We start from the raw sequence: 20,000 nt of genomic DNA on the forward strand, positions 1-20,000 counted from the left end.
TTTGGTTTGGTTTTGTTTTGATCAGTTCATTAGCTCCTGTGGGGATTCCCAGCCTTGCATCATGTGATCATTCAAAAGTGCTACAAGGCAGAAATGATGGTTCAACTCCCCACTATGACCCGGACAAAGAGAGAAGGAAGAGAGGGAGATGGAGAGGGAGATGGAGAGAGGGAGGGAGAGAGTGTTTCCACAGCCTAGATGTATAGCCTGGCCTTATAAAGTCTTATGGATTTCAATCTGCATGACATGTCCCACATTAAACTGTGAAGTCACCACATAAAAGTTCCTCCCTCCCTTCTTCTCTCCACCTCTCCCTCCATCTCTCTCTCTCTCTCTCTCTCTCTCTCTCTCTCTCTCTCTCTCTCTCTCTTGAAACCCATCCAATCCTCTCGGCTACTTGAAGGCTCGGTGAAGCGGCAGCATTTTGGAAACTACACCAACATGGAAAGTATGCCTTCACGAGCCGAATCGATGGAAAACAAAAATATTTCTCCCCCTCTCTCTGTCGCTCTCTCGCTCTGTCTCTTTCTCCTTTTTATAGCATATAGAGTTTTTGTAAATCTTGTGCAATTACGAGTGCCATTGCATTTGTGTCAGCGCTGAGCAGTGTGGAGTGTGGAGTGCTGGATGTGCTGGTGCTCACAGAGTGTGTGTGTGTGTGTGTGTGTGTGTGTGTGAAAGAGAGATAGAGAGAGAGGGAGAGAGAGAGAGAGAGAGGGAGAGAGAGGGAGAGAGACACAGCGAGAGAGAGACAGAGAGACAGAGAGAGTGAGAACGAGTGTGTGTGTATGAAGACCAACAGAATTATATAGCTGCATCTCTGTGTGTCTTCTGTGACATATTGTGTGTGCATGTGTGTGTGTGTGTCTGTGTGTGTGTGTGTGTGTGTGTGTGTGTGTGTGTGTGTGTGTGTGTGTGTGTGTGTGTGTGTGTGCTGGGGAAAGTGGACTGATGTGTTTGTGGGGGGAGGTCTGCTAAGGTCACAGACTGCAGCGCTAGACTCAGAAGGAGAACCATCCAGAGAGGAGGCGTTCAGGGGACAATATCCAGACCTCACAATGATAACACTGAGAGTCTGTATGCCCCCCATCCCACACACACACACACAAACACACACACACACACACACACACACACACACACACACACACACACACACACACACACACACACACACACAGAGACACACACACACACACACACATACACACACACACACACACACACACACACACACACAGAGAGAGAGAGAGACAGACACACACACAGACACACACAGAGACACACACACCTACATACAAAGAGGAGTTCAGAGCATAAACTGTGCCTTTTGGGAAGTGCCAAACCGCTACTCCAGGCTTGCTTCAGGCTGTACCACCCTGCCTGACAAGGTTGTTTGTGTTTGTGTATATACTGTATGTGTGTGTGTGTGTGTGTGTGTGTGTGTGCGCGCATGTGTATATGTGTGTGTGTGTGTGTTTGTGTGTCCACATCTGTATATGTTTCTCTGTGTGTGTGTGTGTGTGTGTGTGTGTGTGTGTGTGTGTGTGTGTGTGTGTGTGTGTGTGTGTGTGTGTGTCTCCACCCTTGTGTGCATGTCTGTGAGTGTGGGCGCACACATTTGTATATACAGTATATGTTGGTATATGTCTCTGTCTGTCTGTCTGTCTCTGTCTGTGTGTGTGTGTGTGTGTGTGTGTGTGTGTGTGTATGTGCATATGTATCTATGTCGATGTGTCTGTGCTTCTTGAGTAAACCCCCGACCTGTGCCGGCGCGACTGAATGAGTCAGTGTCTGAACAGGCTGGAGCTCTCAGTCATACCCATCCAGCACACAGAGGGCCTAATTCAATCTCACTGACACAAACACAGCGGCAGAAGGGATTTGGAAAAGAGGAGTGGAGAGAGGAGGAGAGAGGAGGAGAGAGGGGGGTGAGTGTTTATTTATTTACTTACAACTCCCACCTTCCCCCTACCTCTTTTTTAACTCCTCTCCCGTCTGCTCGCCCACGCAAAAACACGCTTCTCCTTATTGGCCGCTGCTTCCAGGACTGACATTACGGCCAGCTCTGATTGGACGTCGGCTGGGTGTCCGAGTGGCGCCATGGTTCGTGTCATCACTCATGTGTTCTACATCAACATGCAGAGGCCGCAACGGCTGCTTTTACATTTGCTGCCAGCTTAACCTTTAGCGTAGTAAATCTTGCTGATTAGCCAACGCTTACTTACTTACTTTCAGGCCGCAACCTATTACACACATTTCATGCACTCGTGAATGACTGGCACTTATGGGAAGGCCCTTTGATGAGTGGTCTTGGGTATTGGGCTAAGTGACCCATACCATTAATAAAACCACAAACTCAGAACACCTTAAGAAATACATGGTTGTGTTCATCTAAATGAGATGAAATAGGGGAGCCTCTTGTTTCCAACCAAGAGAGCATCTGTAACTCTAGCTCAGTTTTCAGTTCAAGGAGTTCGGGTCTAGTCCAATTTTGTTTGGACATGACGTTACAGCCCCTGTGCTGGTTACAGGCTACACTGTTACACTACAGAGCTAACAGAGCTAAAAAGACGAAGCACTGCCCTGACAGAGCTGAAGTATGATGGAGTTTTCCAATGACAGATTACTACAGCCTAAAGCTTGGGAAACTTTAAATCTGTTAGCGTGTTAGCAAAAAAGACCATATCTTAACAGAGAACAACAGAATCAATCGTGAGGAACTTTGATTCTATTAGCATATTAGCATACTGGGTAAACTTTGATACCATTAGCATGTTAGCAAACTGGGGAAAATTTGACTCTATTAGCATATTAGCATACGGGGGAAACTCTGATTCTATTAGCATATTTCACTCAACCACCTATTAAAGCGGAACCACAGACTGGGAGACGCTGCATCTATTAGCATGAGTTAGCACTGATGACTTTCCACCTTCAAACGGTTGACCACAGTCTCTGCGCTGGGAGGCTAATGGAGAGCTCCAGAGCACCACTCCCAGGCTAGCAGGAGGGCTGTGGCTGCATGGGAGCCACAGAGGGTTAAGTGGTGATTTAGTGGCGGGGGCATCTGACCTGGAGGTGGGCTGGAAAACACACTCATAAATCAGCCTCCGGGAGGGGGCGGCAGACCCTCCTAGGCAGATGACCCACCTCGTGGTGCACTTACAGGAGGACAAAAGAGCACAGCTGGGCTTCACATGGCTAAAATGGAACAGGGTGAGGTAGCTGTGTGTGTGTGTGTGTTTGGGGGGGGGATAGAGAGAAAGAGAGAACATGTGTGCTCATCCACACACGTGTCTCTAACCATTTGCTTTTCTACAGTTTTGGCAATTGCTTTCGTGTGTGTGTGTGTGTGTGTTTGTGTGTGTGTGTGTGTGTGTGTGTGTGTGTGTTTGTGTGTGTGTGTTTGTGTGTGTGTGTGTGTGTGTGAGACAGAAAGTGTGTGTGTCTGTACTGGGATGCATTGTTTATGTCGGTGTGTGTGCTTTGTCGGAAGAAGAGAGGGAATGTTTATAGGACAAAACTTTATTCATCGGAAAGGAAATGTTTAAGATGGTTGAGCACCTCTGTGTTTGCATAGTCATGTTTGAGTTGTTTGTGGGATACATACATGAGAGAATGCCATGTGGTCAAGATCTGTTTGGTCAGGACCAAAACAAGCCACACACACTGCACATCCTCTAAACACACACTCCACTCACACACACACACACACACACACACACACACACACACACACACACACACACACACACACACACACACACACACACACGCACGCACACACGCACACACACACACACGCACACACGCACACACACACATCTACTGTGTGTGTACACATGGCAGAAACAAAGTGCGGGAGAGAAACAGAGAAGCCTGTCTTTTATAAGAGTCTTCTCCCTAACATAAACCCAACACACTGTTTCAAAACATCCTCTAAAAACACACACACACACACACACACACACACACACACACACACACACACAGAAGCCTGTATTTTAAAAGAGTCTTCTCCCTAACATAAACCCAACACACTGTTTCAAAACAAACGCTGACAAGTCAGGAGACCCCCTCCATACATGGCCATGTCTGCCCACGCCAGCGTCTCAGAAGAGACCGCAAGTGTTGACTCCAGGAGACGGGGAAGGATTTGAGCGCGACACCCGGCTTTCTGACTCTCAACAGGCGGACATCAGACCACACGCCCTCACACTGTCTTTGGTGAAAGTGTCCGTAAGCTCTTACCCCATTCATAACAAGGATGAGGTAGGAGGTGTGTGTGTGTGTGTCCCTGTGTGGGCAGCAGTAAGGAGAGTTTGCTAGAGTGATGGGAGGCCTTGTGGAGGCATTAAGCACTTTGAATTGCAACTCTTGTATGAAATGTGATATAAATAAAGTCTAACTTACTTACTTACTTACATTGGTGTATTGTGGTAATGGTGTTTATTGGGGTAATATGTGTGTATTGGGGAAATGGTGTATATTTAGGCTATATGTGTGTTGGGCTTAGAGGTAGGCTGACGGTAGGATGTCGGGTTTGCCAATATCCAACCAAAAATGTACTCGGGATACTGCAGCCTATCTCCCACATACATTCTACACCTTAGTATCTCTATAACTGCTGCTTTCAAAGACAGACTGGTGGGGGGACATCGACTGATAGCAAGGAGTAACCCTTTTAGGAGAGGCAGCTTCAATGGAAACACTCAGAGACGGTGGTGGTGAGAGATCAAATGATGGAGAATAATCAAATCCCGAGCGAGCCAGATGCCCTTGTGTCAACACACTGTTGATAAGACGGGCAGATGAGGAGTCATTCTGTCCATTTTTCTCTGGTGTGAAATGATATTTGGGAAAAGAAGGACATTCCAAAAAAAAAAAAAAAAAACCCTTAATGTCAAGTGTAAACGTATGGTGTTTATATCGCAGTTGCCATGGCAGTGGAAAAAACATGTGTTGTTCGGAGTGGTAGAGGTGGAATAGTGGGAATGAGAGTGTATGAGAGTGTATATATGTGTGTGTGTGTGTGTGTGTGTGTGTGTGTGTTTATGTGTGTGTGTGTGCAGGCAGCTGTAAAAAGTCAGCCAACAGATCTTTGTGCCAAATAAAAAGTGGCTTGGTTGATTAGAAGCACATTGCTGGGGCCATGTTGGTGGCATCCATGTTGGCTCAACAGGTTTCACTCGTCAAACACTGTTTTTAATGGCGCTGCCCCCAGAGCGGCCGTCACCCGAAAAACTTCCCACAAGGCTTTGCACTTACAGCACCGGCTCAGGTGACTTCACAGACAGATGGGTGGGAGAGAGGGGGACAGAGAGAGAGAGAGAGAGAGAGCGAGAGAGAGAGAGGGAGAGAGGGAGAGAGAGAAGGAGACGGAGAGAAGGGGACAGAAATAGAGGGAGCAAGAGAGGAGAGTGGAGGAAAGAAAGAGAGAGCAGAGGGAAAAGTCAAAACATGCCAACAAACGCATACAACATGAGTATTCATTTCCTGCTTGAGCCAGAGCTCTTTGTGGAGCCGCACAGGTGCAGGCATCCCCCCCCGGCCCCTCAACCCGTCCCCCAACCCCTCCATCCAACAACAACAAGCGCAAAAAAAAAGAAATGCAGGCACCTTTTTCCCCCATTTAACTCAATGAGCTTCTATTTTAATGACCAAAGGCTCAGATTCGCCCTACTTTCCAACTACTCTGAAAAACGTTACAGAAACAAAGCCCAGTGACATGGCACTAGTGAATGTCAGATGTTGCCACTGCCCTATGGGTACTGTAGTATTTATGAGAGTGTAGTTCTCTTGTGCATATGTGATGGTGAAGAGGGAGACACTGTGGGTCAGTGATCCCTGGGAGGCCGGATGAGGTCAGACACAAAAACACACAAGGGTCATTGTGCCAGACATCTCTGAGCTGTGGAATTTAGAGCCTGGCACACACACACACACACACACACACACACACACACACACAGAAAGAGAGACAGAGTGAGGAAAAATACAAAAAAGAATCGGAGAAACAGAGGGAGATTCAGAGAAAGAGAGCAGGGATGAAAGTAAAAGTATGGGGGGAGGGCAAGAGAGAGAGAGAGAGAGAGAGAGAGAGAGAGAGAGATAGCAGATGTTTGGCCAAGAGATCAAAGCATCACAGTATTCACACACACACATACACACACACCCATAGACACACACATGCCATACCAGACACAACCAAAGAAAAAACAAGAAAAAACCCTTTCTTTTGACTTTCTTTGGGAAGAGGAGTGGCTCCACAATCTACAGCATATCACTGACACACTGACACATTAAAGGACAGCGGCTAGGCTGTTTGATGGCTCAGCCCATCAGATTGTTTTTCATTTCTCTCTCTCTCTTTCTCTCTCTCTCTCTTTCTCTCCCTCGTTCCAGAACCATACGGAGTAAATGATCTGAACAGGATGTAGCCCTCCTAACTCTTGTCGAGCAAGCGGTTACATTCTGCAGAGTTAGCAGAAGTGTAACACTGACGGAGAAAGAGAGAGAGAGAAAAGGAGCAAAAAAAGGAAAGCGACAGAAGGGGCAGAGCAGAAAAATATAAAGAAGAAAGACTGAGAGACATAAAGAATGAAGGAGGGAGAGAGGGAGGAAAACACAGACTAAAAGACGACAAAATAGGTCATGGAAGACGCGGACAAACGTTGCTAAGGAAAGAAACAATCACCGTCTTATTCAGGCTGAAACCTAGTCTACTGGGGTCAAGGAGAAAGGTCAAAGCAGGGGCCCATACCTGACAGCACAGCACAGCACAGCACAGCACAGCACAGCACAGCAGAGCACAGCACAGCACAGCACAGCACAGCACAGCAGTCTCCCTCCTTGCTTTATAGTTCAGAGGAGCTCACCATCTCTCCCAGCCAGCCCAAAAGGCTTTGCGTCTGGGTTGTGATGAATGGCGGGATCTGTAACGCCTATACGTCTGGGTTGTAATGTATGGCGGGATCTCTAACGCCTATACGTCTTGTCCGCACTCTGTGTCCACCCATTGACAACCCTGCTGGAAGTCGTCTCTCGCACTTAGTGTATAAGAGCCACGCCGCTGGCGATATGTCAAACAGCGATATGTCAAAGCTATCGAAGCTGTTTATGCCGTGATGAACGATGACTAAAGGAAATAAAAGAATCTCTGACTCTGTGGCTGTTTCCATGAAAATGGGGGAGTGGTGGTGGTGGGGGGTGGAAGAGAGAGAGAGAGAGAGAGAGAGAGAGAGAGAGAGAGAGAGAGAGAGAGAGAGAGAGAGAGAGAGAGAGACAGTGAGAGATGATTGAAATGCATCAGGTGTCTTTTGGGGGGAAAAAACAACCAATGAACTTGAAATACCACTGGCCTCTTTACCCTGCCTTTTTGGGACACATGCATTAGTTCCAAAGTCTGAGATTCCCAGACAGACACATCAAAAGGAGTTGCTCGTCTCAAGTTCAGCCGAGCCAAAGCGCATCGGGGCTGGGGGGTGGCCATGGAGGCCTTTAAAAGTCACCCGACACTGGTTTCCGGCACTTTCTTGAGAAATGTCACGTCTCTTTTCATCCTGCTCGTTTTTCTTTTCTTTTTTTTTTTTTAATGTTGATCCCCGTTGTTCATTCGTGGTCACTCTATACGGTCACAAAGAGGAAAGTAAAATCAGGGGTTTGAATGTGGGGGATATGTGTGGGGGATATGTGTGTGTGTGTGTGTGTGTGTGTGTGTGTGTGTGTGTGTGTGTGTGTGTGTGTGTGTAGGGCGATAGTGGAAATACAGCTCCGTGCGTGCTTGGCTTTCCACAGGAAGGCCATATCAAAGAGTGTGGGCACCGGGAACTCATGTTGACCAAACAGCATGCTCTGCAGGGCTACACACACACCCACACACACACACACACAGGCACACACACACACACACACACACACACACACACACACAGGCACACACACACACAGGCACACACACACACACACACAGACACTCACACTCACACATCTTTTCTTTAAGAGCCAGGCCGGTGAGGTCCATTACGGATTAAATGCATTTTTGCACGGTTGAGCGGAGCCATGTGTGCAGCAGAAAAGAAGGGGGGGCAGGCACTTCCAATGCATTTTAAAGGCCCTTAAGCAGCATGCATGCATACATACGTATGTACGCCTTTGAGGCCATTACCATCTGAGATGCGTAACTGAGACGGATCGTGTTGTTCCCTTTCTCCCTCTCTCATTCGCTCTGGAGATGAAGTCGCTCCTCTGACATGAAAGCGTGGACCAGAGGCTCCGAGGCTGAACAGAGAGATCTCCGTGGCCCCGCAGTGCTTGGCTCCACGGACATCACCCAGTTCTCTTTCGTTCGCCCTCGATTCTCTGCTTCTTTTCAAACCAAGCCTCAGTCTCTCTGTGATGTGGACGTTTACGATTCCACACCGCGCGCGCTCCCAAATTCAGCGTGGCACAGGGGACTCCCAGCTTTACACCAGGCTGCTTAGAAATACAGGCAGGACGCGGAAAACGTCCAGGTGGTCTACACCGGCGTGAACCACAGGCAGAGCGTGGAAGACAGGATCAACCAATCCCATGCGTCTATGTGGAGTTCACAGAGTGCACCTACGCAATTCAAAGCCGTCCGAAATTCTGATCACAAAGCCCACAACCTACTTCTACTAAATCTAAAATCCACTGTAAGATGCTACATAACCAAAAGCGCCATTACATGCTTACATTTACACTGCAGGAGGATAATAGTGACTAACTGTGTCAGTCAATCACAACCACGAAGGTGACAGTGGAAACAGCTGCGATTGACTGCGATTGATAGGCGATCCAACATCACACATTTCTAACAGACCCAAAGCCTGCAGCACTGTCTTTGTTTGTTTATTTACCTTTGTTTGTTTATTTCCCTTTGCTTGTTGACAGTTAAAGCATTTTCAGTTCCTTGCTATGCATTCTCGCTGGCGTGGCCTATGGCTAAGGCCAAACCCGGCCGTTCGGTGCCGTTCGGTGCCGTTCGTTCGGGGCCGACCCGGCCAGCGGAGACGCATAAATGGGTTCTCCGGGTGAGCTTGTGGGTTCCACGGCACACTAACCCAGAGGATTGGGGGGTATGTTCTTTTTCTTTCTGCGCGCTCAGCTAAACTCTCCCAGTCTTCACGGCTGCTGGATCCATTAGTCTCCTTTAATGAAAGTCAGGGCAAATGGGGGGTGGGGGGGTACTGGGCCTGAAGAGGGGTGGGGTGGGGGGGCTTTTTTCCATCTCTCTCTCTCTTAATGACAGCGACGGAGAGGAGGGCCAGGGCCTTTCGCCCGAATTGCAATATCAGAGGCTCCGAGGGGACGAGGCTGGCGAGGAGGAGGGGGAGGCCTGGTGAAAACAGTCCGCTGTGATGAAACATGGACCGGGATCTGTGAAATACACCCCCTTCTTACACGCACGCACACGCGCACGCACACACACACACACACACACACACACACACACACACACACACACGCACGCACGCACGCACACACACACAGGCACACGCAAACACACACACACACATACACACAGGCACACGTAAAGATACACAGGCACACGCACACACACTCAAAAAACACACACATACACATGCACAGACAGAGGCAAACAGATATACACACAAACATAGACAGACACACATACAGAAACACACAGTTACACATACAACACACACACACACACACACACACACACACACACACACACACACACACACACACACACACACACACTCACAACTGCATCCACGTCTGTAAGACTTCACGCTTGTCTGATTATGGTGTGTGTCCACATTCCTCCACATGTTGTGATGTTCTGACGGCCAACACTAAGAGTTTTTGGGCCACGTCCACGGGTGAGAGTTTGCGACGGGGGCCTGCAATGAGCATCACCATGGTTACTGCACTCTGTTGTGCTCCAAACTCCGAGAAGACTTCTATCAACATTAGAGGAATCCCCATGTCAAAGGAGGACACGGATTTGGACTAGAGAAAGCAATAACTCCTACCACTCCAAGTCTCTGCTTCACTCACCAATACTTGGAGACACCACTCTTCCAGGCAGAAGTGGACTGTAACAAAAACTCTGGCCGGGAATTTGACTCCATCCCAGGTCACTCCGCCAGGTCGCTAATTCTGAAGGCTAGCCCAATTTGTTGATGTAACTGGGCGGTAGATTAGTAATACAGTTGGCCACTTTGTGTATCTGGGAGGAAAGTTCTCCAGATTAGAAACAATTGGGAGTGACCAACAAGCAGCCAGTCTGAATACTGAGTAAGCAATAGCTATGGGTGCAACTCAACTCACTAGGAATCCTCCAATCATAGCACTTACAGATGTACAAGGCTAGACACACCCGCAGCGAGAGTGAAAGAGGGTGGATTCTGAGAGGTTTGTCAACTCATTCCTGCTTGCTATATTTTTATCACCGGTCAGGTTGACTGTTCTCAGCAGGCCAAAGCGACCTGTAGGGAAATGTCCTGGTGCTCCTGTCAGGCTGTCCTCCCGGATAGAGAGAAAGAGAGAGAGAGAGAGAGGGATAGATAGAAAGAGAGGGATAGAGAGAGAGAGAGGGATAGATAGAAAGAGAGGGATAGAGAGAGAGAGAGGGATATAGATCTGTTGCAGACTATCCTCCCCAGCTTTCCGGGAGGGGAGAGAGGGAGAAAAAAGAGAGAGATAGATTGAGGGATAGAGGGAGAGACAGATAGAGGGATAGAGAGAAAGAGAGAGATAGAGGGATAGAGAAAAAGAGAGGGATAGAGAGAGAGAGAGGGATAGAGGGTTGCAGACTGTCCTCCCCAGCTTTAAGGGAGGGGAAAAAAAGTAGAGTGAGAGGAGGTGAAGAGACAAACAGCAGTGTGACGAAGAGGTTGGAAAAGTGGGATGGAGAATGATGGATTCAGAGAGAATGAGTGAAAGAGGAAAGGGAGAAGTAGGCAAAAAGAGCCTAGAGTGGTAAAGACAGAAAGAGAGGGAGAAAGAGAAAAAGAGAGAGAGAGGAATGGAGATCTGTTACTAGGGATAGAATAAAGATGGACTAGGTGAGAAGAAGCTGAGTTACCCCATTAGAGAAATTATACTAGAATGTGTGTTTGATTGTGTACATGCGTGTGTATATGAACGTGTGCGTGTGTGAGTGTTGGCATGTGTTGGTCTGTATGAGTGTATGAGAGGGTGCATATTTTAATATTTGTGTAAGTGTGTGTGTGTGTGTGTGTGTGTGTGTGTGTGTGTGTGTGTGTGTGTGTGTATGTGTGTGTGTGTGTGTGTGTGTGTGTGTGTGTGTGTTACAGAATAAACAGCTGGAGGCTTTTACTGTTGCACACAAAGCCAAAATCAGCTCTGTGGGCTGGGATCGGGGGGGGGGGGGGGGGGGGGGGGGGGGTCGACAACATCCTCTTCTGGAGCCCATCCCTGTGTGTGTGTCTCTCCAATAAAACACACACACACAAACACACAAACACGCTTTAAAAACTCTAATAACCAACTGCATTGCCTTGCTCTCCTAGTGAGGAACCACAAGAACCATAGGGGCACCGTAAATGACACCTTGGATTTTCTGAAAGGGCCCGTAAATGGAGTTATGGTAATCCCGACCGCACTGGAACACAAGTCCCCCTCAGAGGGAAACATGAAAGAAGCTCCCGCATCCACAGCGGTTCAAACTCGGCTTTTAGAGAAGTTCGGTTATGAGCCTTCGCGTGTCTCAGGGATCAAACTGTCGGGTAGCAAAGAAGACGGGAAGGAGCAGGAGAGAGAGAGAGAGAGAGAGAGAGAGAGAGAGAGAGAGAGAGAGAGGAGGGGGTGGAGGGGGAGAGGGTGACGGCGAAGAAGGTAATAAACGGATGAAAAAGCACTGGAGGTCTGGAGGAATTATACAAGCACGGCCAAATGTTTGCCTTGGCAGCGCCATGGCGATGATGTCACCCCCTGCTCTAGTTTTCAAACCACTACATCCAACAAAAAAAAAGAAAAAAAGAGGGAAAGGAAAAAAGAAAGAGTATCAGTCGTTGCGGCACTTAGTAATGCTAATGCTACACAGGTCAGGTCAAAGATGTTCTACTATCCTCCGATATGCAATCAGAAAACAGCGCTGAACCAGAAACCCGAAACGCAGCGCCACACAATCAGTTAGTGGCATGGTCTTCTTGCTGTTACAGCGTTAATTAGAAGTCTAAACCTTGGCTAAGTCGGACAGCTTGTGCTGTAGTTTCGAGCGAGTGAATGTTCATTAAACAGGAAAAATATCTAATTAGATATGTTTTATTATTGCGTCGTTGAGTGACTAGCTGCAAAGCCTCTGGCAAAAGCTCCACAATATCTTAGTGAATGAGAGAGAGGAAAGAGAATGAGAGAGAGTGGGAGAAGGAGGGAGGGAGGGAGGTTGTGGTGGGTGGGGGGTGGGGGGGCGGAGGGGCAAAAGAATGGGGTTGGGGGTTGGGGTGACTCTTTAAAAATGCACCTCTGTGAAGTTTCTCTCCAGAACTTTCCATGCAACCTCAGCACAGCATGCAGCCATTACAGCCCTTTTCAAAAAGCCCTCAAGTCCAACACTCAAGCAAACACCTAAAGAAAAGTGTGTTAGAAGTGTGAAGAATAAAAGTAAAGATAAAGAAAGAAACAGAAGAGGAAGGATCCGCTGAAAAAAATGATATCAACTTTTCCCAAGGCTGTGCTTGGCTTCAACAGACAATTGCCTAACTGTATTCGGTGGGGATGAGAAAGACAGAGAGTGAGAGAGAGAGAGGGAGAAAGACAGAGAGTGAGAGAGAGAGAAAGACAGAGAGTGCGAGAGAGAAAGGGAGAGAGAAAGAGAGAGAGGGACAGGGAGGGAGAGAGAGAGAAAAAGAGAGAGAGACTGATGGGAAAGCAGTCTGGTACAGTAGGAGGGCAGCTGAGGGAATGGCTCGATTAACTCACGCCGCTAATACGCACGTCTCTATACCAACGCTCCATCGAGGGGCAGTCTGGTCAATTAGAACTGCATCAAGTGAGGGTAGGAGAGAGAGAGGACGGGAGGGAGAGATTACATTTTTACAGATTTGTATTTATATTACTGTTTTTTAACCTACTTTGTCACTGTGACATTACACTGAGCTTATAACTCTAGTGATGTGATGACTATCTTTGGCAACACTGTATTTAAATGATGGTAATAAAGCAAAATGAAATCTTAGAGGGAGAGAGAGGGAGAGAAAGAAAGATAGAGAGAGAGGGGGGGAGAGGGAGAGGAAAAAACACAGAGAGGACAAATTTCAAACAAAACTAAACTAAATGACACTGCAACCCAGAAGCTCACGTGTGCCATTTTCCATGTGGGTCAGCGGCTGCCCTATGCCTGTCTTTGCCCATGTCTCCACCAAAAATCACACATCAAAAGTTCACACAGAACTGGACCGGAGGGATGGAATTTGGGCTGGACTGAGGGGGGAAACCGCATTCAACTGTCATCTGAAGTAACTCTAGAGTCCATTCATCTCCATTGCTTCCTTTTCTTACAGTAAAGTTGAGATATTTAACCTGAAATATATATCCGTTATTGGCATGATTGATTTCAAAACTGCTTAGCAAGCACAACCCAGACACCCTCCAACACACTTTCACTCAGTTCCTCATTTTCTCTTCATCCCCTGACATCTGTCTTTACTGTATTCTTTCACAACTAACCAGAAGTCTGCTCTGTTTCTAGACGGTCTCTCCCCATCCCTCCTCCCTTTCTCTCTCCCACTCTCTCTATCTCTCTCTCCATCCCTCCCCCTTTCTCTCTCTCTTCCTCTCTTTCTCTTTCTCTCTCTCTCTCTCTCTCTCTCTCTCTCTCTATCTATCACTCTTTCTCTCTCTCTGCATGCTTTGTTGTTGAGCTCAGCTAATGTAAAAGCTCCATCACCTCTGTGTGCCCATGGAGATGTACAGGCATTCTTAATGCGAAAGACAACAGTCTGGCCCCGAGCCCGAGCAGAGAGGGAGAGAGAAAGAGAGAGAGGGAGGGAGAGAGAGAGAGAGAGAGAGAGAGAGAGAGAGGGAGAGGGAGGGAGAGGGAGAGAGAGAGAGCACCCCCCAGGGGGGGAGAGAGGGAGCCATTCAACTGGGCTGACTCCTGGCCAAAGAAGACCTCCAGGTGGAGCCAAGAACCAGTGTGGAGATTTGGAGAGGGGGTGTGCGGGAGTTTGGTGGTGAGAAAGAAAGAGCGAGAGAGAGAAAGAGGGAGGAATGGAACATGAGGAAAAGAGAAGAAAAAAGAAGAAGAAGAAGAAGGTTGTTGTGGACAAAGAGTGAGGGAAAAGGCATGGAAACATATGGAGAAGGAAGGAGATGGTATCTATGCAAGGGTGTGTGTGTGCAGACAGCATTGGGAGTTCGTACGCTGCAGGAATTTAGCCACCAGCACGTCAGTTGAAAATAACTAGATTTGCTCTTTGGTCTCTGCATGTCAAGAAAGCGCCACGTGTGTGTGGCACACAAGCAAAAGTCCATAACCACTGACTATGTTTCTTTGTGTGTGTGCGTGTGTGTGTGTGTGTGTGTGTGTGTGTGTCTGTGTGTGTGTATGTGTGTGTGTGTGTGTGTGTGTGTGTGTGTGTGTGTGTGACTAGATGTGATAGACTGAAAAAACAACTGATGTATTTGTGGACAGATTTGACAGATTGTCAGCGTGCATCAGCCTGCATCTTCCAAATGGATAGCCCACTACCCCCAACTCTCAACACACACTCTCACACACTCACACACTCACACTCACACACACATAAACAAAAGTGAAGGGGATGCACTCACCACTCTCGCTCTTCTCGATGACCTCCACCAGCTCGCCGGCCTGCAGGCTGATCTCCGAGTTCTCCTGCCGCTCGTAGCTGGCCACGGCCACGTACTGCTCCAGCACCATGGGGTCTCCGCTCTCCAGGCCTGCCGGGGACGCAGACGAGCCCGAGGAAGAGGAGGAAGGGAAGAAACATGCCGTCAGCCAGCTGCCTGCCACCACCCCCCGCGTACGTCCCCCTCTCGCTCTGCCGCGACCATGACCGTGACCGCGACCGCCCCCGCCCCTGACCCCGCCACCGCGTGGCCCGTAAGTCGCCATGGCGTCACTGTCGCCGTCACCTCGGTCGACCACACTTCTTCCTCCTCCCCCCCGCTGGAGATCGGCAGCCAATCACAGGTCAAGCTGGGTTCCACGCTGCATAGTAATCCTAAGCGTTTGGCCATACAGCTCTCGGACCCCTCGACCCACAGTGCCGCGGGGCAGAGTGGCATTTGAAGGTGGCGCGAAAAAAGACGAAAAAAAAGAAAAAAATGAAAAAAAAAGCAGAATGGACGAAGTAAACAAAAAACGTTTGTTTGTTTGTTTATTTTGAAAAGACTCCTTTTGAAGAGGCGACCATGTCCGGTATGGAGGAATTCCGTTGACGGGCCTCCATGGTACACACTAGCCAGCCGCCACGGATAGGGAAAAAAAACAAAACAAAACAAAAAAACGCCGCCGAACGGAACACAGAGAAGCACTAGCGTGTGAGTGAGTGAATGAGTGAGAGAGGGGAGAAAACGTACAGGAAAAAAATGCTAGAGAGATAGAGAGAGAGTTGCAGATAGAGTGAGAGAGGGAAGGAGAGAGACAGAGCGAGAGAGAGAGGGATAGAGGGGTGAGAGCAAAGAGCTGCTGCTGCTGCTACTACTACTGTAGGACGGGGATGTGACTCGGGAGTGGAGGGCTGGAGAAGTTTCCCCTGGAAAATAAACACTGATTCTGGGGCAGGCCTCCCTTCACTTCTCTCCTCCTCCTCTTTCCCTCTCTCTCTCTCTCTCTCTCTCTCTCTCTCTCTCTCTCTCTCTCTTTCTCTCCCCTCCTCTTCTCTCGCCCTGGGGAGGTAGCCGTTGGCTGGGAAGAGGAGGAGGGAGAGAGAGAAGGGGGGGGGGGGGTTAAGAGGAGGAGAGAGGGAAGTAAAGAGGAAAGGAGGGAAGGGGGGCCTGAACACGCCAATCATATGAGACTCTACTCAAGGCCTTAAATAGAAACATATGAGTGGGCTGGAGCTTAAGAGAGACAGAGAGAGAGAGAGAGAGGGAGAGAGAGAGAGAGAGAGAAAGAGACAGAATGAGAGAGAGAGACAGAGTGAGAGAGAGAGAAAGAAAGAGAGTGAGAGAGAGAAAGAGAAACAGAGAGAGATGTGGGGAGGCAGGGCCTATGTTTATGTGAAACACAAGAAAGCATTTTGCTGCACTTTTCCCTCTTCCCCCCTCTCTTTCTCTCTCTCTTTCTCTCTCTCCCTCGCTCTGGTTTAACCTTTTCACCACCAGCTGTGACTTCATTTGGGGTGAGTTTGGCGACTGTGTGCTAGCTTGCTTGCTTGCTGACGTCAGCTACAGAACTCTGTTAGCGGCGGTTTTGAACTTTTACACACCAGAGCAGGAGTTGTGACACTTGAGACAGACTTTGTGTGAGTGGCTCTGCCTTTCTATTTAGTTCTTGGAAAGATAGAAACAGATGTAGTGGAACTATTAGCCATGGCTCTTTCTGGAAAGAAAATATGGCAAGGTACCAAAGGTATAGATGGCCATCCACAAGGAGATATATTTATGATGTTTGTGTCTTCGTTTAATGGTTCGCTCTGGGAGATAGCAAGGCGGGGAGGGGGGGGGCTTCTTAAGCATCTCTACTGCAGGCCGGTCGGAAACAGAGAGGCTGGCTGCTTGTCGGTGTTTGTCTGGGCATGGAGTCGGCTGTTGTGGGAAGGGAACGGAATGCAAATCTGGACATGCGTTCCGTTAGTTCCTGTGGAAAAGACGTCTCTCCAGACGGGCCGTAAATAAACTTTGACGGCCAAGACGGTCCTGATGCCCCAGAGGCCAAGGAGGAGAGCAGTCAAACTCATCACAAGGAGATACTGCAGACTCAGCGGAGCTAGCGGCTAACACGGCTGACATGAGTCTCACACCTGAATAGATGACATAAGCTAGCGTTGTCAAAAGAAGCTAAAATCCGCGTTGAACGCTAACCTTAACAGAAAGGGAAGTAAATTTACCATATTCACCAATCTAGCACAGACTAATAGACCTTAGACAATGCTTTGCTGGTTCAAAAGGTGATCTTTTTCATCTTTCATAAAGATTATCCATTGCAGAATCAACAGCATGTCAGTGTCGAGGTGCCTAGATATTTTTGTTTAAGGTTTGCCTACAATGTCATTGGCTCCCGGATAAGCACATCACAGTCATCCAGGCTGTGATAATTGCAATTTCATTACCTAATTAAGATAATGACTTCCCTCACTGAAAAAAAACAGCAAATATTACTTAAAATGAGGGCCCAAGACAATTAGATTTCACACAGTGTTACGCTAAGAAGCTAAGCCCACACAGTAGCAAGGTAATTCCAAAACACTGGCCACTGTGTTGTTAACATGCCTGACATTAGCGTCTCAGCAAAGCCTCTGCGTCTGTTTCTAATCCTTCGCTAACATTTGAGATCTCATCCTTTCCCCGTCTGGCTGTAAATGACGGATTAGCTGAAATCCTCTCCGCCTTCAAGATGCTTATCAGGTGTCAAGCGCCGCAAAGCGCCTCCTCAATCAACTGGGAGGCATTTTAATTAAGAGGCATACGACGAGTAACTGACTGTCACTGACAAACACATGGCACGCTGTGTTGGTGGGCTGTCAAGGTTCATAGAGAGAAGGATATGTTAAGATATGCCTGATTCCACTTCAGGAATGGGGAATTGTATTAAGTATTCTTCTGGAAAACTTGTAGAGATGTGTTTGTGTGTTTAGACATTGAGGTACTCAGCAGTGGCTGGACACAGAGTCTATTGAGCCTGAATGATTGGGCTCCCCCTGAAATGGGATTGTATTTGTTTTGAATTCTTCAGGTATTCTTCTAGATAACTTGTAGTAGGGAGTTGTTCATGTGCTCAGAAGCTTGACGTACAGAACACACAATCAGGACTATCTGAACACGAGTCTATCGAGCCTGAATGATTTGGGTTCCCCGTGAAATGGGATTGTATTTGTTTTGAATTCTTCAGGCGTTCTTCTAGATTACTTGTAGTGGGGAGTTGTTCATGTGCTTCGTATCCTGACGTACAGAACACACAATCAGGGCTGTCTGGACACACAGAGTCTATCGAGCCTGAATGAATTGGGTTCCCCCTGAAATGGGATTTGTATTTGTTCATAATTGAGTTGTTCATGTGCTCAGAAGCTTCACATACAGAACACACTTATCAGGGCTGCCGGGACAGACAGACTGTGCAGACAGGGGGGGAGTGAGTGACGACTGTAGGGGAGAGATGGTTGCGTCTTTTCCTACTGACATGCTGTCGTGTTTGTGTGCCCTGCAGGGCAGGAAATGCTTTCGCACATGAGAGCCAAACAAACAAAACACAGGACGGAACACCTTGGGTCCAGACCACTTCCCTCACGGCCTGTTGGAGTTTATTATGCTTTCATGTGCCTTCCTTGCTTTGATGTTTCTCTCTGCCTCCCTTACTTGGTGTTTAACTCTTTCTTACCTTCCTCCTCTCTCTGACTGACTGTCTTTCTTCCTTTCTTTCTTTACTCCCCACCATTTCATTCTTCTCTCTCTCTCTCTCTCTCTCTCTCTCTCTCTCTCTCTCTGTGTCTCTCTCTCTATCTCTGTCTCTCTCTCTGTCTCGCGCGCTCTCTCTTTCTCTCTCTCTCTATCTCTCTCTGTCTTTGTCTCTCTTTCGTTGGTCTTTCTGTCCTTGAATCCCACTTTTTCAGAAATGCAGCACCAATTACACTGAGGACTGTGGAGGGCGCATGAGTTAAATGTTCTCCAGATGGAGCGAGGGGGTCTTCAGTCTGCGTCGGTGCATGCATGTGTTTACTTCAGCTGGCGGAGGGCATTCCTCTCCTTCTCTTTCTCTCTCTCTCTCTCCCTCTCTCTTTCTCTCTCTCTCACTCTTACTCAGTCCCTCCAAAAGTGAATGATTACAGAGAAAAGCAGAGAATAGGGGAATGAGGTCAGCCGTGGCGGCCTTTGTACGGTGAGGTCATGTTGTTGTTTGGACTGCATGTGTGTGTGTTTACCGAATGTGTGTGTGTGTGTGTGTGTGTGTGTGTGTGTGTGTGTGGTACCACATCTGAAACGACGAACGTTAGCTAGAAACGGAAGAATGCGAAGCTGTAAAGACATTCTATGGCCATTACATCAAGCAGCACCTGCCATGGAGCAGGATGAAGAACTTCTCATCAAGAACTGGTTTCCCCATTCGGTAGTGAGACGTATGACACTTAAGTCATGTCCACAGATTTTGTTGGAGTTAGGTGGTGGACGTATGTGACTTAAGTTATGTCCACAATGTTTGGTGGAGTTTGGTGGTGAGACGTATGTGACGGGAGAAGATCAGGGTTGGGAGGAGGAGATGAGAGGAGAAGAGCAGGGTTGGGAGGAGGAGATGAGAGGAGAAGAGCAGGGTTGGGAGGAGGAGATGAGAGGAGAAGAGCAGGGTTGGGAGGAGGAGATGAGAGGAGAAGAGCCGAGTTGAGAGGAGGAGATAAGAGGAGGAGAACAGGGTTGAGAGGAGGAGATGAGAGGAGAAGAGCCGAGTTGAGAGGAGGAGATAAGAGGAGGAGAACAGGGTTGAGAGGAGGAGATGAGAGGAGAAGAGCCGAGTTGAGAGGAGGAGATAAGAGGAGGAGAACAGGGTTGAGAGGAGGAGATGAGAGGAGAAGAGCCGAGTTGGGAGGAGGAGATGAGAGGAGAAGAGCAGAGTTGGGAGGAGGAGATGAGAGGAGGAGAACAGGGTTGAGAGGAGGAGATGAGAGGAGAAGAGCAGGGTTGGGAGGAGGAGATGAGAGGAGAAGAGCCGAGTTGGGAGGAGGAGATGAGAGGAGGAGAACAGGGTTGAGAGGAGGAGATGAGAGGAGAAGAGCAGAGTTGGGAGGAGGAGATGAGAGGAGGAGAACAGGGTTGAGAGGAGGAGATGAGAGGAGAAGAGCAGAGTTGGGAGGAGGAGATGAGAG

General features: G+C 48.2%; 1 protein-coding gene across 5 annotated transcripts in view; it reads right to left on the bottom strand.

The window, feature by feature from the left end:
• The window catches only part of sh3pxd2aa (SH3 and PX domains 2Aa), a 117,357-nt gene that overhangs the window by 17,852 nt on the left and 79,505 nt on the right, over positions 1-20,000 (bottom strand). For all 5 annotated transcript variants that reach the window (XM_080847256.1, XM_080847255.1, XM_080847254.1 and 2 more), the window contains one exon: positions 14,794-14,922. In XM_080847256.1, the coding sequence (XP_080703382.1) occupies positions 14,794-14,922 (129 nt within the window). The remainder of the gene's footprint in view (positions 1-14,793; positions 14,923-20,000) is intronic.

Source organism: Sprattus sprattus (genome assembly GCF_963457725.1).
Source record: "Sprattus sprattus genome assembly, chromosome: 1".
Taxonomy (NCBI): Eukaryota; Metazoa; Chordata; class Actinopteri; order Clupeiformes; family Clupeidae; genus Sprattus; species Sprattus sprattus.